The 12,194-nt window shown below is 39.3% G+C and overlaps 1 protein-coding gene across 3 annotated transcripts in view; it reads right to left on the bottom strand.

Annotated features, from left to right (window-relative positions):
* Nucleotides 1-7,400, bottom strand: part of sgsm1a (small G protein signaling modulator 1a) — a 43,093-nt gene extending 35,693 nt beyond the window's left edge. The window contains exons 1-2 of one of the 3 annotated variants that reach the window (XM_067439304.1): nucleotides 7,062-7,400; nucleotides 6,914-6,957 (exon numbers count right to left, since the gene is read on the bottom strand). In XM_067439304.1, the coding sequence (XP_067295405.1) occupies nucleotides 6,914-6,957; nucleotides 7,062-7,080 (63 nt within the window). In that variant the 5' untranslated portion in view covers nucleotides 7,081-7,400. The remainder of the gene's footprint in view (nucleotides 1-6,913; nucleotides 6,958-7,061) is intronic. The other 2 variants (XM_067439303.1, XM_067439302.1) reach the window with 2 other exon arrangements.
* Between the last annotated feature and the right edge of the window lie 4,794 nt (nucleotides 7,401-12,194).

Genomic DNA, 12,194 nt, shown 5'->3' on the forward strand with positions numbered 1-12,194 from the left:
GCACCGTTACTGTATAAAGAAACTGTTAAGCCCCTATATATTTCTTTAACAGTCTCTCTTTGTTCAGTTGGGAAAAGAATTAAAACATAAAAAAATTACTCTGTGTTTATTAAAAATCCCAGGATGTCCTTCGGAAAAAGAGTAGGGGCGTAACCCCGGCATCCTGGCCAAATTTGCCCATTAGCCTCTGTCCATCATGGCCTCCTAATCATCTCCCTCTCCTAATTGGCTTCATCACTCAGTCTCCTCTCCACCAATCAGCTGGTGTGTGGCAATTAAACACTTTTAGTGCCATTTAGCACCCTTTTTGTTTAGAGTGTAGGTGAAAAAAAAGTATGTGAGCCAAGTAGTATGTCTGAATTCACAGTATTCATCAAACAATGGGTGAACAGTACCTGGGTCTGGGTGACCTACTACTTCTGGAGTGTATACGATGGACACTTCTCCACAAGAGAGAATTTGTTAATGAAAGTGAAGCGACACAACTGATGCTAGGTTCACATGACAAAGATAACATGGCGGATATATACTACAACCGAATTTTATTCATACTAGTACACACACACACACACACACACACACACACACACACACACACGCACACTATACAGAACATACTTTTTTTAACGATCGCGAAGTAGTACCTACTATATAGTATGCGATTTCAGACCAGCAAATATTATTCCATGTGGGTGTAAAATAGAGCTATGCTTTGAGTTCCAGTGCCATTATTATGACACCCAAGGAAAAGCAAAATACATTATTTTCTACATTATGGCTTTAATGTTTGTCCGATAATATAAAATGCTATAATAATAATAAAATACAAAATGAATATAATAATGCTAAAATAATATAACACATTTTTTAAAGTAAAGTGCCTTGAAACATGCAGCGTTATTCATTGTGTAGACGCAATTTCCACTGAAACATGAAAACAGGGCGGGACATATCAAGCAGACCCTCCCCTTTATTTAAATAGCCAATATTATTTCATTACTTCAATGTGCTTTATTACTAAGTGTGTAGTTTATGTTGGTGCATGAATGGAGATGTCTAATGCAGAGCCTGTCTAACCGTTTCTCTTCCATGTCGCTTTAAAATATAGCATTCCCTGTAGAATTCAAAAAGGGTCGGAGTCCGATATATGGTTTGCATATGGTTTGATTGCATATGATCAGCTCTGTGCTATCGTGTCTCTGGACCGGAGATGACTGTGTACACTACACACTGCATTGATTCATATTGGCTTTAAGTTTTGAATGCTTCATCTTCTAAATGCAAATTCTGTCATTGTTTGGAGCACACTAGCTTATAGATAACCTGTTTTGATTTCATGGGGATTTTTACTAATTACAAAGGAATTCATTTGAGTTAAAAACACATAATAATGGCCCTGAGCATTACTGAATGATATATATATTATCTTGAAATGAACTCAAAAGCATTAAATGCACGGCGGACCTGTTCCCATTGCAGACATATGACTCATTAGAAAAATTCCATCTCCTTAATTTCATGTTTACCAGGTGACCTGAATTCTATGCCATTTCACCTGTGCCAGATCCACCATCAAAAAACATGTGGAAAAAACAGTGCATTATTATTTGAACTATAATAAATAAGAGAGTCTCTACATCTAAATAAAAGGTAAAATCTTATTAAGTTATTACCAAATAATAAAACAATAGAACAATATAAATAGAATCTATAAATCGGAAACAAAGTGCATTATGGCTATATGTTAATCAATGTTTGATTCAACTGGAGTTTACAGAGATACAAAGATAGACCTGGAAGATTAAATCCAAAGAGTCCAAATACAGCACACTGATAAATAGTTCTTCTTAGCCACATCAGCATAAAATGTCTTCTGTTTAATCACTTACAAATTCATTAGGAATAAATGATTCTCAGTGGCTCGACACTTTAACAAGCTTTTTTTGGTTTGGCATGAGGTTTAAGTGTTTCTTGCGCACAGTGTAATAACATCTTGCAAACTTGTTTTGTAACAACACATTCACAGACTGGTCTCTGTTCCCAGAACAGTGATTAATTGGCTGATAACAGATGGATTTTTTTTTTTTTTCAATTTAAATATATAACCTGGGGGGGAGAAAGCAATATGGTTTGATCTTCTTTACTATGTTTTAACTGAGATACTATCTTTGGTTCCTGAAAACAATGAGGCACATTACCTGATTTAATTATGAATATTTTGTGACCTCTTAAAATGAGACTCTCAGTTCAACCTTGTAAATGGTTAAAGTCTCTTGAATCACTTATGAAATATTACTTAGACTCTAAGGGCTATTAAATCGATTGTTTAATAAATGCTAATTAAGCACAAAAACAATATTGACCCGGTGTAGCATTTCATTGCTGCCATGAACATTGGGAAAGCCTTAGAAATCACATACAAAATCTTTACTTTACTGTAGTAGAAACCAGTAGTTTCCAGCAACACATTTACCACGTGTACATAGTCCCGCAGAATTGCTCAAACCAGTGCATAAAATGCACACACAAAAAAATTATCCAGATACCACTTCTTTATGTCTGCAAAGTGATTTATCAAACCTTCTCACGATTTGCCTGTCATTAATTATTCACCCTCATGTTCTTTCAAACCCGTAAGACATTCATTTATCTTCGGAGCACAAATTAAGATATTTTCACTTTCTGACCCCTTCATAGGCAGCAATATAATCACCATTTTTAAGGCCCAGAAAGGTAGTAAAGATATTAACGGGGGGGGGGGGGGGGGGGGTAGTACACACACACTCAGTTTCAGTCAATCTCATGTCAATCTTGAGTACCTATAGAGTAGTATTGCATCCTTCATATCTCCGAAAAGTCTTTAGTTTTATTATATTTATAAAAGAAATATAGGCTGTACCGAGTCTTTCCGGAAAAAAAACAAGCTCCTGGAGGCGTATCGTGTGGGCGGGGCTAAAGAATGACGAGCGCGCAAAGCAGTGACGTCCTCAAGCGTGGAGAAACCCATGGCTATCGATCAGATTCAGCTAATACATATATGATCCAGAATCAGATTCGGAGGCTGAAATAAATTGAACAGGAGAAACAGCAACAGCAGGACGTCCGTCTCTGTGGTATGTACTGTATTTAGTGGCCTGTCAACATTTGTGTGGGTTTACTCGCCGTTTATGAGGACATGATTCGGTTTACGGACTATTGTATGTGACTAAACCTTAGCAGTAGCAAGCAAAACGGTTTTGCACGTCAGACTAGTGTAACGTTATACAGAGACCAACAATGGAGTAACCGTTAGCGCATTTGAATGACGAAGCACGCGATCGTGTCGTTTACTGATGTTTACTCACGCAACGATAGCCAACAGCACAGACATTTGAAGCAGTTTTACTCACCGGCTGCTTCCAAAGCAGGACCGAACCTTTATCGCTGGGACCGCTCCGTCAAAAACACACTTCTTTGGTATGATTTGGTGAAGTCCAGTGACAGCAGTGAACGTGAAGATCCACTTTGCGACGCGACTGAAGCGATGTTGTGAAGCTTCCCGTCATTTCTGCGTTCAAATCAGTTCAAATGCAGCGCTGCCTTCCCGGAATGCTGTGCTGAAGCGTTGAAGTCGCTTGATGTCACCCATAGGAATAAAGTGGAGCGTGCCGCGGACTATAACGACATAAGTGTTCACGGACGAGTGGATCTGCAGCTGAGCGAGTGTTTATGGGCGTGCATTTCCTCTCTCGCTCTAGTCACGCGCACGCGCACCCTACCGGGAGAAGAGCCCGTACGGCCCATACAAGGACCTTCCGCTTTATCGACGTCAAGCCGACCCATACTCGAAAAAAACTCTCCGAAACTTGTGAGAAACCGGAAGGAGTATTTTTGACACAGAAATACTCCGTCAAACGTCCAACATTAGGTTTTGAAACTTTGACTATGTTTAGGATGGGAATCCAAGTCAGTGTAAAAAGCTCAGTATGCATGAAACAGCATTTCACCCCCCCTTTTAAATAGTCCATGTGAACACAGAACTATTTGTGTGCAAAAAAACCAAAACAAAATGAACGACTTTATTTTAAAAAAAATTGACGTGGAACGGAACCCGGACATGCTGCAATGTTTACAACTTCAACAGTGTAGGAGACTGACACTAAAGAGAAGAAACTGTTGGATAAATTGTTCTGTTTTTTGCACACAAAATTTATTCTCTTCGCTTCATAGCATTAAGTTTGAATCACTGTAGTCACATGTCTTTGCTAACTTGCTGGGCCTTGAAAGTGCCTATGGGTTGGGATCAAAAACCTCTCAGATTTCATCAGAAATATCTTAATTTGTGTTCCAAAGATGAACAAAGGTTTTAAAGGTTTGAAACAACATAAGGGTGAGTAACTGACGATAGATTTTTGCAGTAAAATATCCAAAAATCACCAGACCAGTGTTGAACCAGACAATTTGTAAATTGTGAGAAAATTGCTATTTAAACCAATTAGCCAGGACGTCTGAGGGAGGTCTTTTTTTTACTCTTTACTCTTACTGCAGTGTGAACTAGTGTCACAGCGGCCACCGAGCGAATGCAGAGAGCAACGTCATAACACCATTTTAAACATACTCAAATGTATCTAATATGATAAACAGAGCTGCTTTACCAAATGGCCCCGTCGACAGTGTCACGTCATAATAAAAGGCATGTGGCTCCAGCGGCCTTGCTCAGCTCCCTCAACATTCGGTCCTGCTCCGCTTCATACTACAGTAACGTTAATAATCACATCCATTGATTTCTACCCGAGTCCTGTCCCGATTCTTCCCCACCGGCTGTGAGGGGAAAACCACATGTCCCAAGATTCTGAGCTCAAACTTGGGGTCATCAAGCTACAACTTTGTTTTGAATAGGCACCCTCTAGCGGACGGAAAAATTGCATAGTGTAGCTTTAATGATAAAATTATTTTTTGGTGAACTAACCCTTTAAGTCTAATTGACCAATTCAATGTTTTAATTAAAAAAATATAGCAATGTCATCCTAGCAAATTAGCAAACTTGGGGGAAAAAATAAAGCAGGACAAATAGCCATAAATCAATTTAAGGTGGAAAAAGAGGTTATGTGAGAATATGATAAGCACTGGATTTAACTGGCAGCGTTAAAGGAAGCTGGGAGAGAAAGGTAAACATATTGTGGGCTGCTGGGTAGAGTGAGGAAAGGCTTTCTGCGCATGACCCTCTCCTTGTGTCAACACAGGTGTGGGAGAGAGGGAGAGAGGGAGAGAGGGAGAGAGGGAGAGAGAATCACAGACAGATATTGACAAGACACAGAATGAGCCTTTTTGTTGCTTTGCATTTCATATCAGCAATATAATATCCATAATAATGATCTGCCATAATTTTAGGTAACAGCTGCAAAAGGGTAAACATGCACTGCAAATGCCAAACGACTCAAGAAGTGACAGGTCGCAGGCAGCTATGCCGTAAACACGGAGTGGATCAGAAATACATTGTCATTATGAGCACCATGCAGCGCAGGGTGAGAGTTCACCTCCCACCACTCTTCTTGATTAGCTGTTTCTGTCATCATAATAATGCGTTTCAAGCGCCAACAATTTAATGCATCTACTGGGATACACTGAGACAGAGATTATGGACCAGGCACTGACTGCCAAGAACCTCAAGTTGAACCAGCCTTCGCATAAAAAGCCACTACAGATGTAAAATTCATATTGATAGACTAACAGCAAATGCTCTTTCTTGTAACTGCAGTTTTTTCAGATAACTGGACTATGATTTCGTTTAATTTGGGCATTACATGTCTGTGACAAAAGAGAGGGTCCAACGAGGCTGGTGTATGGACCATAATATGTCCTTTGGCACAAATCTGTGAGTTTTACATTTTAAAATAGTAATATACCACAGTACCAGTGAGTAAATCACGACCACACAGGAATGATAATAAGTACATCAATGACTGCAATCACAACTCATAATAGTGAACCATAAATCAAACTAGAAACAGTATAGGGCTCGTGTGAATACTAGTAAATCATTTAAAAATTCACACCCAAATTCATATGAAACCTCATCCATTAAGCAAATGCTTAAACATACACACACAGAGAGAGCGCTGCTTGCTTAACACAAAAGGATTATTGAAACCTATTAATCAAATGAAAGGACGGAAAGGCAAAGACAATACAATGCAATTTGTGGTGCCAAATGATGACTGGCCTCAAATCAATAGCACAAATCAATCAAAAGATGCCCTGAGCATTAATATTTACATTGCCAAAAGATAATCTATGAACAAACAAAGGTATTTTAAAGAATAGCAGTCAGTCTGAGGAGTGATATGGGCAGTTTTTACATGTAGAAAGTGCTTTAAAAATGTTTCTGGTTTGTTAAATGGACATGTGGACGATAATAAATAGTGCATCTGAATACAACGTAGGTCTGTATATTAAATGCACATAAAGCCATTAAGAAAGGTGTTATTATAGCTAATACTATAACATAAACCTGCAAATCTATTGATGCTCTCTATTTTATTAATACAGACATGAGTATGCTTTGCAAATAAATAAATGAGATAAAAGCTGGTATTAAGTTTGACAGGTGCTTGATGGAGAAGAAGAAAAAGAAGAATCAGCTGTAGCATATGAAAAAATAGACATGTAAAAACGAATAAATAATTAATTATATTGCTACTCTAGACTGGGAGCGCCAATTTTGCACAGTAGACTACAACAACTATACAAACAATTAAATCAAATAAATACGCTTATTTTGCCTTGGCAAATTTATTTTCAGATATAAGGTTAGCTCCAGTGTTTGACATGCATCTCGCATTTTTTTGTGGACATGTCTGAAACATGAGTCACATTTTAAAGGGCGTTTCAGCCTTATGTTCACTTGGCTTTATTTGTTTTTACTATCACTCACCTCCTTCTTCACGTTTCGCAGCAATTTCTGACGGGTTTCGGCTTCTAGGAAAGAAAGAAAGGTATGCAAAATAAATGTGAATAAGTAAAGTAAAACGTGACATTGTGGTTTAGAAGTAGTTGGAAAAATGAAAGCAGAATATTCTCACCTGCTGTTGTGGTTGCCATGATTCCGGTGTTGAGCTCTCACGCACTTCACTCCCCTGACGCTCAACACTCGACTGGATGAAGCCAAAGCGGTTCAATCTTTCACTGACCGGCAGCAGGCTCTACTGCGAGATCACGTGACTTGCCAGAGAGGCTCATGGAGGTGGAGACGACAAACTCTTGTATAAAGGACCTATAATAAACCTAGAGTGAGCTATCCGTTCGAACTCATATTCATCTCAAGGGCATCTGTTCGATAAAGTGGTATTTCGTTTGTAAACGAATCGTTGTTTTAAACAAAACAAGGGGAAGTCGTTTTTATATTGTTTAGCCTAGCCTCTGTTTTTGTGTTAGATTAAAGCACGACCTATATAAATTGGATAGTTGCTTTAAAAGAAAATGTCATTGGTTTGAGCTGCCAAAAAAATACACCCTCACTGAATAAGTCGCTTTTTTTCGAACTTCTTTGATGCCGAGCTCCAAATTAAGTTTTTAGCCTAATAGCCTGGCTACATGATGAATCGCATAGCCCCCTTGAGATTTTTTTCCCCCTGTTAATATTTCTGCAATTACACCTTGTGCTCGTATTTATATCCTCTGTTTAGATTAGAACGAATGCTCGATTTATATCGCTCGTCCTGTGAATCGTTTATTTTCGATGAATCTTTTTGGGTCTGAATCGAACTCACTCAAGCACGTTTTGAGCGTTTTTTCTCAGGAAACACAGATGGGAAACACTCCCAATTGCTCTTTTACAGTACAAATTAAAATATCCAAAAACCCACAGATAACAATAGGCTATATATTTAGTTGACTTAGCCTACATAATCCCAAATGTTTCCAATAATGTTTAAATCCAGGGAAATAAGCAATTTGAACCAGGACATACGTCGCCTATCAATGACATACCTGCGTGCTTTACCCTCATTTCCAGTTTTATTTGGTAGAAACCATGGAAACACCAAAGAGGCTTTAATATGTGTTTTATTAGACAGGTGAGCAATCATTGACAGAACTAGTCATTGTTAATATCTCAACACATAGGCTATTGTTTAAATCTCATTTCCTTGATTTACAGTGAGTACCATGTTTTACCATGCCTAATATCTAGATTACTGGAGTGTGCAACAAGTGTCTCATAATAGCCGCTGAAAACGCACAGTACCATTATAACTTTCAACACACTCCAATATAGTAAAAATTATCATGATGCGCGGCTTTAATCCACATACGCATGACTGGAAGAAGTGGAAGCGGTCGTCTGTAGCATAATAAAAGCTCCAATACTTTTGAGATGTGTGTCACGCTTGTCTCTCATTAGTAATCACTCTAGCGGCCTCGTTCCGCTCCAACAGCTTTCAGCCCTACCCTGCTTCATAATGTTAATAAATCTTTAATACATTAGCTCATCAATGGATATTATTTCTGCCCGAGTCCCATATGATTCTTTTCTACCGGTTGTAGAGATAAAGACAACAACTTTAACCATGTAGTTATTGCATCCTTTTTAGCCTGACGTGGTCATACTCAATTGTAGTCATGATATGAGTCTGAAACTGCTCCATTGGGCTGTGATTATGGGGCGCGTTTCAACCGAACCAGGAAAGACATCAATTAGATAGACCTACAACCAATCAGAGCAACGAAGCAACGCATTGTCAAATGTCAACGCAGTTCAACTGCACTGTGTTGCCAAGTCCGCGTTTTTTCCCCGCGGGTTGTTTTCTATGTCCGCGAGTTAAAGCGATTATTATGTGATATATAGACCCATGAGTGCGAATTTTAGCAAGCAACCTTGCCAAAATAACACACATTTTACCCCCCAAACGCCATTTTCCCCCCGGAGAACACCCCGAGAAGCTATTGTTTAGGGCTAGTAGTTGCCGGGTTTTGTTGTAAAAACTTGGCAACCCCGTCTGCACGCTGGAATCAGGCTGGAATACACGATCTTTGCCGGTGTTGTAAAAAAATAAAATAATTTAATGATACACAGAGTACTCACCCAACATGATCATCATTTCTGAGAGAAACTGACGGTGAATGCATATACAAACAAGCTCTCCGTTTAGGATTCGAAAAAATATAATCCAAGCCCCTTTGATGACGTGCATGATTACGTTACTGTTTATCATCTGTCCGTCATCAGCTAAAGCCCGCCCTGATGATTTCATTGGTCCGAACAGTTTCTGTTCGGAGATAATTACTCCTCTATGGAGCAAGGCCAGACCGAACTGCCCGACCTAAAAAAATTGTGGGCGGGGCTAAGTTTGGCTGGCATCCAGGCTAGCCATCCTTAGCAAGGTTGAACAGTCTTGACTAATGCATTATTATCATAAGTTGTATATTTTAATATTGTTTTCCTGAGCTAACATGAACATAATGGAAAGTTAAAATTAAATGCTGAATTGTTCAAATATATGTTTAAAGTTTCCAATATCCTATTGACATGCTATGACATTATTGATAAGAGAAGCAAGCTACTGACATTTGTCTCTACTGCATAAGAGCTGGAAAAACAAAAGGAATATTTGCAATTGAAATGCACATTGAAAGTACATCCTCCTACCTAAAGTCTTTATAGGTTTATTTATTTATTTTTTGCTGTCCAAAGACAATGTGCTTTACTTCAGAATAAAATAGAAAGGAACAGTTCAGACCAAATTTTGGAAACAGCTTACAGGACCAAATCTTCAGCGGCTACATGTGTTGCTAAGCAACACTGAAGGGCCCCATTAACAGCACTAATTGAGTAAAGTCTGGGGAAACTGTGTGATCTTATCACCATCTCTCAGGGGGAAATGCCAGCTCATTGTTAAGGTAAGAATTTTGAATAATGACATTTTATCAAGACAACCAATACATTAGAAAAGGGTAAAATAGAGAAGATCTGAAAACAGTTTAACTTTTTAAAGGAACTTCATTGGCAAGAGCTATATCTGTGCTCAATTGAGAGTTCTGGGAATATGATCTAATATATATATTCCCAGAATTATAATTATATATATATATATAGTATAAACCCACACCAAACATGCATTAAACATGATTACATGTTTCTTAGTTAACTAAATACATTATCCTTAATTATCTAAAAGAAAAAAGAAAGTAAGAAATAATTTACCTTTGTTACATTATGGTTTTAAATTCGGCTTTAAACAAAAGTTGCAGTAGTATTTTCTTCCCTATATTGTGACAAATATCCAAATATAATGGCTTCTTGAGCAAGAAAAATGTAGGGCGGGACTTGATTTTGTCCACAAGGAATTGATTAGATGGTTGTGGTTTGCTATTGCTGTGATCTCATGTGAGTGAAGCTAGAAAACACATTATCAGAGAAGAGATGTAGAGCCATTTCATCAAGAATTATACGCACACAAACAGTGGATTTGGCACAGGTTTTACACCGATTTGTCCCAATTCGACGTATCCAATACACCTAACCTGCAGGTCTTTGGACTGTTGGGGAAACCGCAGCACCCACGCTAACCGGGGGAGAACATTCGTCTCTACTGCACATTAGAGCTGGAAAAACAAAAGTAATGTTTGCAATTGAAATCCTCATTGGATTTAGGGCATGCTTCCTTCTGGCTCAGGACCTTCTTGCTGTAAATGTCACCAGTGCTACCCACTGAGCCACCGTGCCGCCATGTCGACGAATAACAGCCGCAAATTAGCAACAGGCCTGTTATTGGTCATCATTCAAACACTGAGTCATTGAATTCATAATTCATTAATTCAAGGCTCTTGTGTGTGGCAGCACTTATGCTGATTGTGTGGGCTCTTTGAGGGAAGCCTCAACATCTTTTTTTCAACTTTGCTCCACTAGGGGATGGAAACCATTTAATAGCAATAACAAATACCTGTTTTTACCTATAATGAATAGCCTAACAAGAGTATCTGTGTCTTGGCAAATTGGAAACTGAATATGTCAGTTGAGTTCTGATTTATTCTTCACTTGTTAGCAGATGGTAAAATTGGAAAATTAAAGGGTTACTTCACTGCTGACAAAATAGTCTTTCAATTAAACTTAGCTATAGCAGAAATGCAAACATTTTTACATATGTACATATGCTGTTTTCCCTTTTGCCAAATAGGTAGGAAAATGCCTCAGGTTACGACTGTGACCATGCATGGTTCACTGAGAATGGAACACATCTGATGGGGTTATGGGGAATGCCACAGTGTGATTGCATCTGAAGCACATGTACAAATATTCCAAACCATGTGGATACTGAGACCTGAGTTCGCTGAAAACCACTGCACCCCAAGGCGGCAATTGTGGTGGGGTTAGCAGATCAATTTCCTGAGGAGCGGGCACACAATAATGTATGTGTGGTGTGCGTGTGTGATCTGCTCTCAGAGGACCTCTTTCCCGAAGCCTTCCCTGACAGAATGACGGTCCTCAGCTGCTCCATAGCAGCAGCCCTTGGGGCCTGGGACCAGCGAGGGATGAACCTTTGGATTGTCGCTGCCTGTCAATTAGCCTTCTGAACCGAACTGACATTGTCGCCGAAGAGGCCAGGAGGAGACAGCGGCGCATCCAGGAGAAAATATTTATCTTTTTATTTAATCCCTGAAAGGTTCAACCAAGGATGTCTCTCCGCAGCCATCAGTTCTGGCATGGAGCGACCGATGGCACGATTAGTCTCATTGGTGGCACCAATCTTCATCATCTTCACAATCTTCACTATCTTAATCCAGGTCCCTGACCCGCTGCCATATATCCCTTGCCAAAGATGATGTTGTTCTACAGGGTTTGGTGGACACGGTCGGGCCTTGAAGACATAGCCATGCTCCTAAGCGTGGACTTCCAGATTCCAAGTTAAAGCACTGGAACTGGCAGATGAGAGCAGAGAAAGGGCTAGGCACATCTCAAACTCCTTTGCAAGTTCCATCTGTGGCCCCCATGATCTGAGCCATCTGAACCACAAATGATTGGAACCTGGCCACTTTCATCAAAGAGGGCCAGGTGGGAGCACAATGAGCACAGTCAGCACAGTCTGCATGCTCCTCTCATGCAGCTCACACATGATCTGGACTGCTTATTCACCATATCTAAATTATATAGGCCTTATGGAATAAACAAACACCAAATAGGATGAACAGTAACACTTGCTAAAAACACAGAAGCTAGC

This window comes from Pseudorasbora parva, chromosome 3, assembly GCF_024679245.1.
Source record: "Pseudorasbora parva isolate DD20220531a chromosome 3, ASM2467924v1, whole genome shotgun sequence".
Taxonomy (NCBI): domain Eukaryota; kingdom Metazoa; phylum Chordata; class Actinopteri; order Cypriniformes; family Gobionidae; genus Pseudorasbora; species Pseudorasbora parva.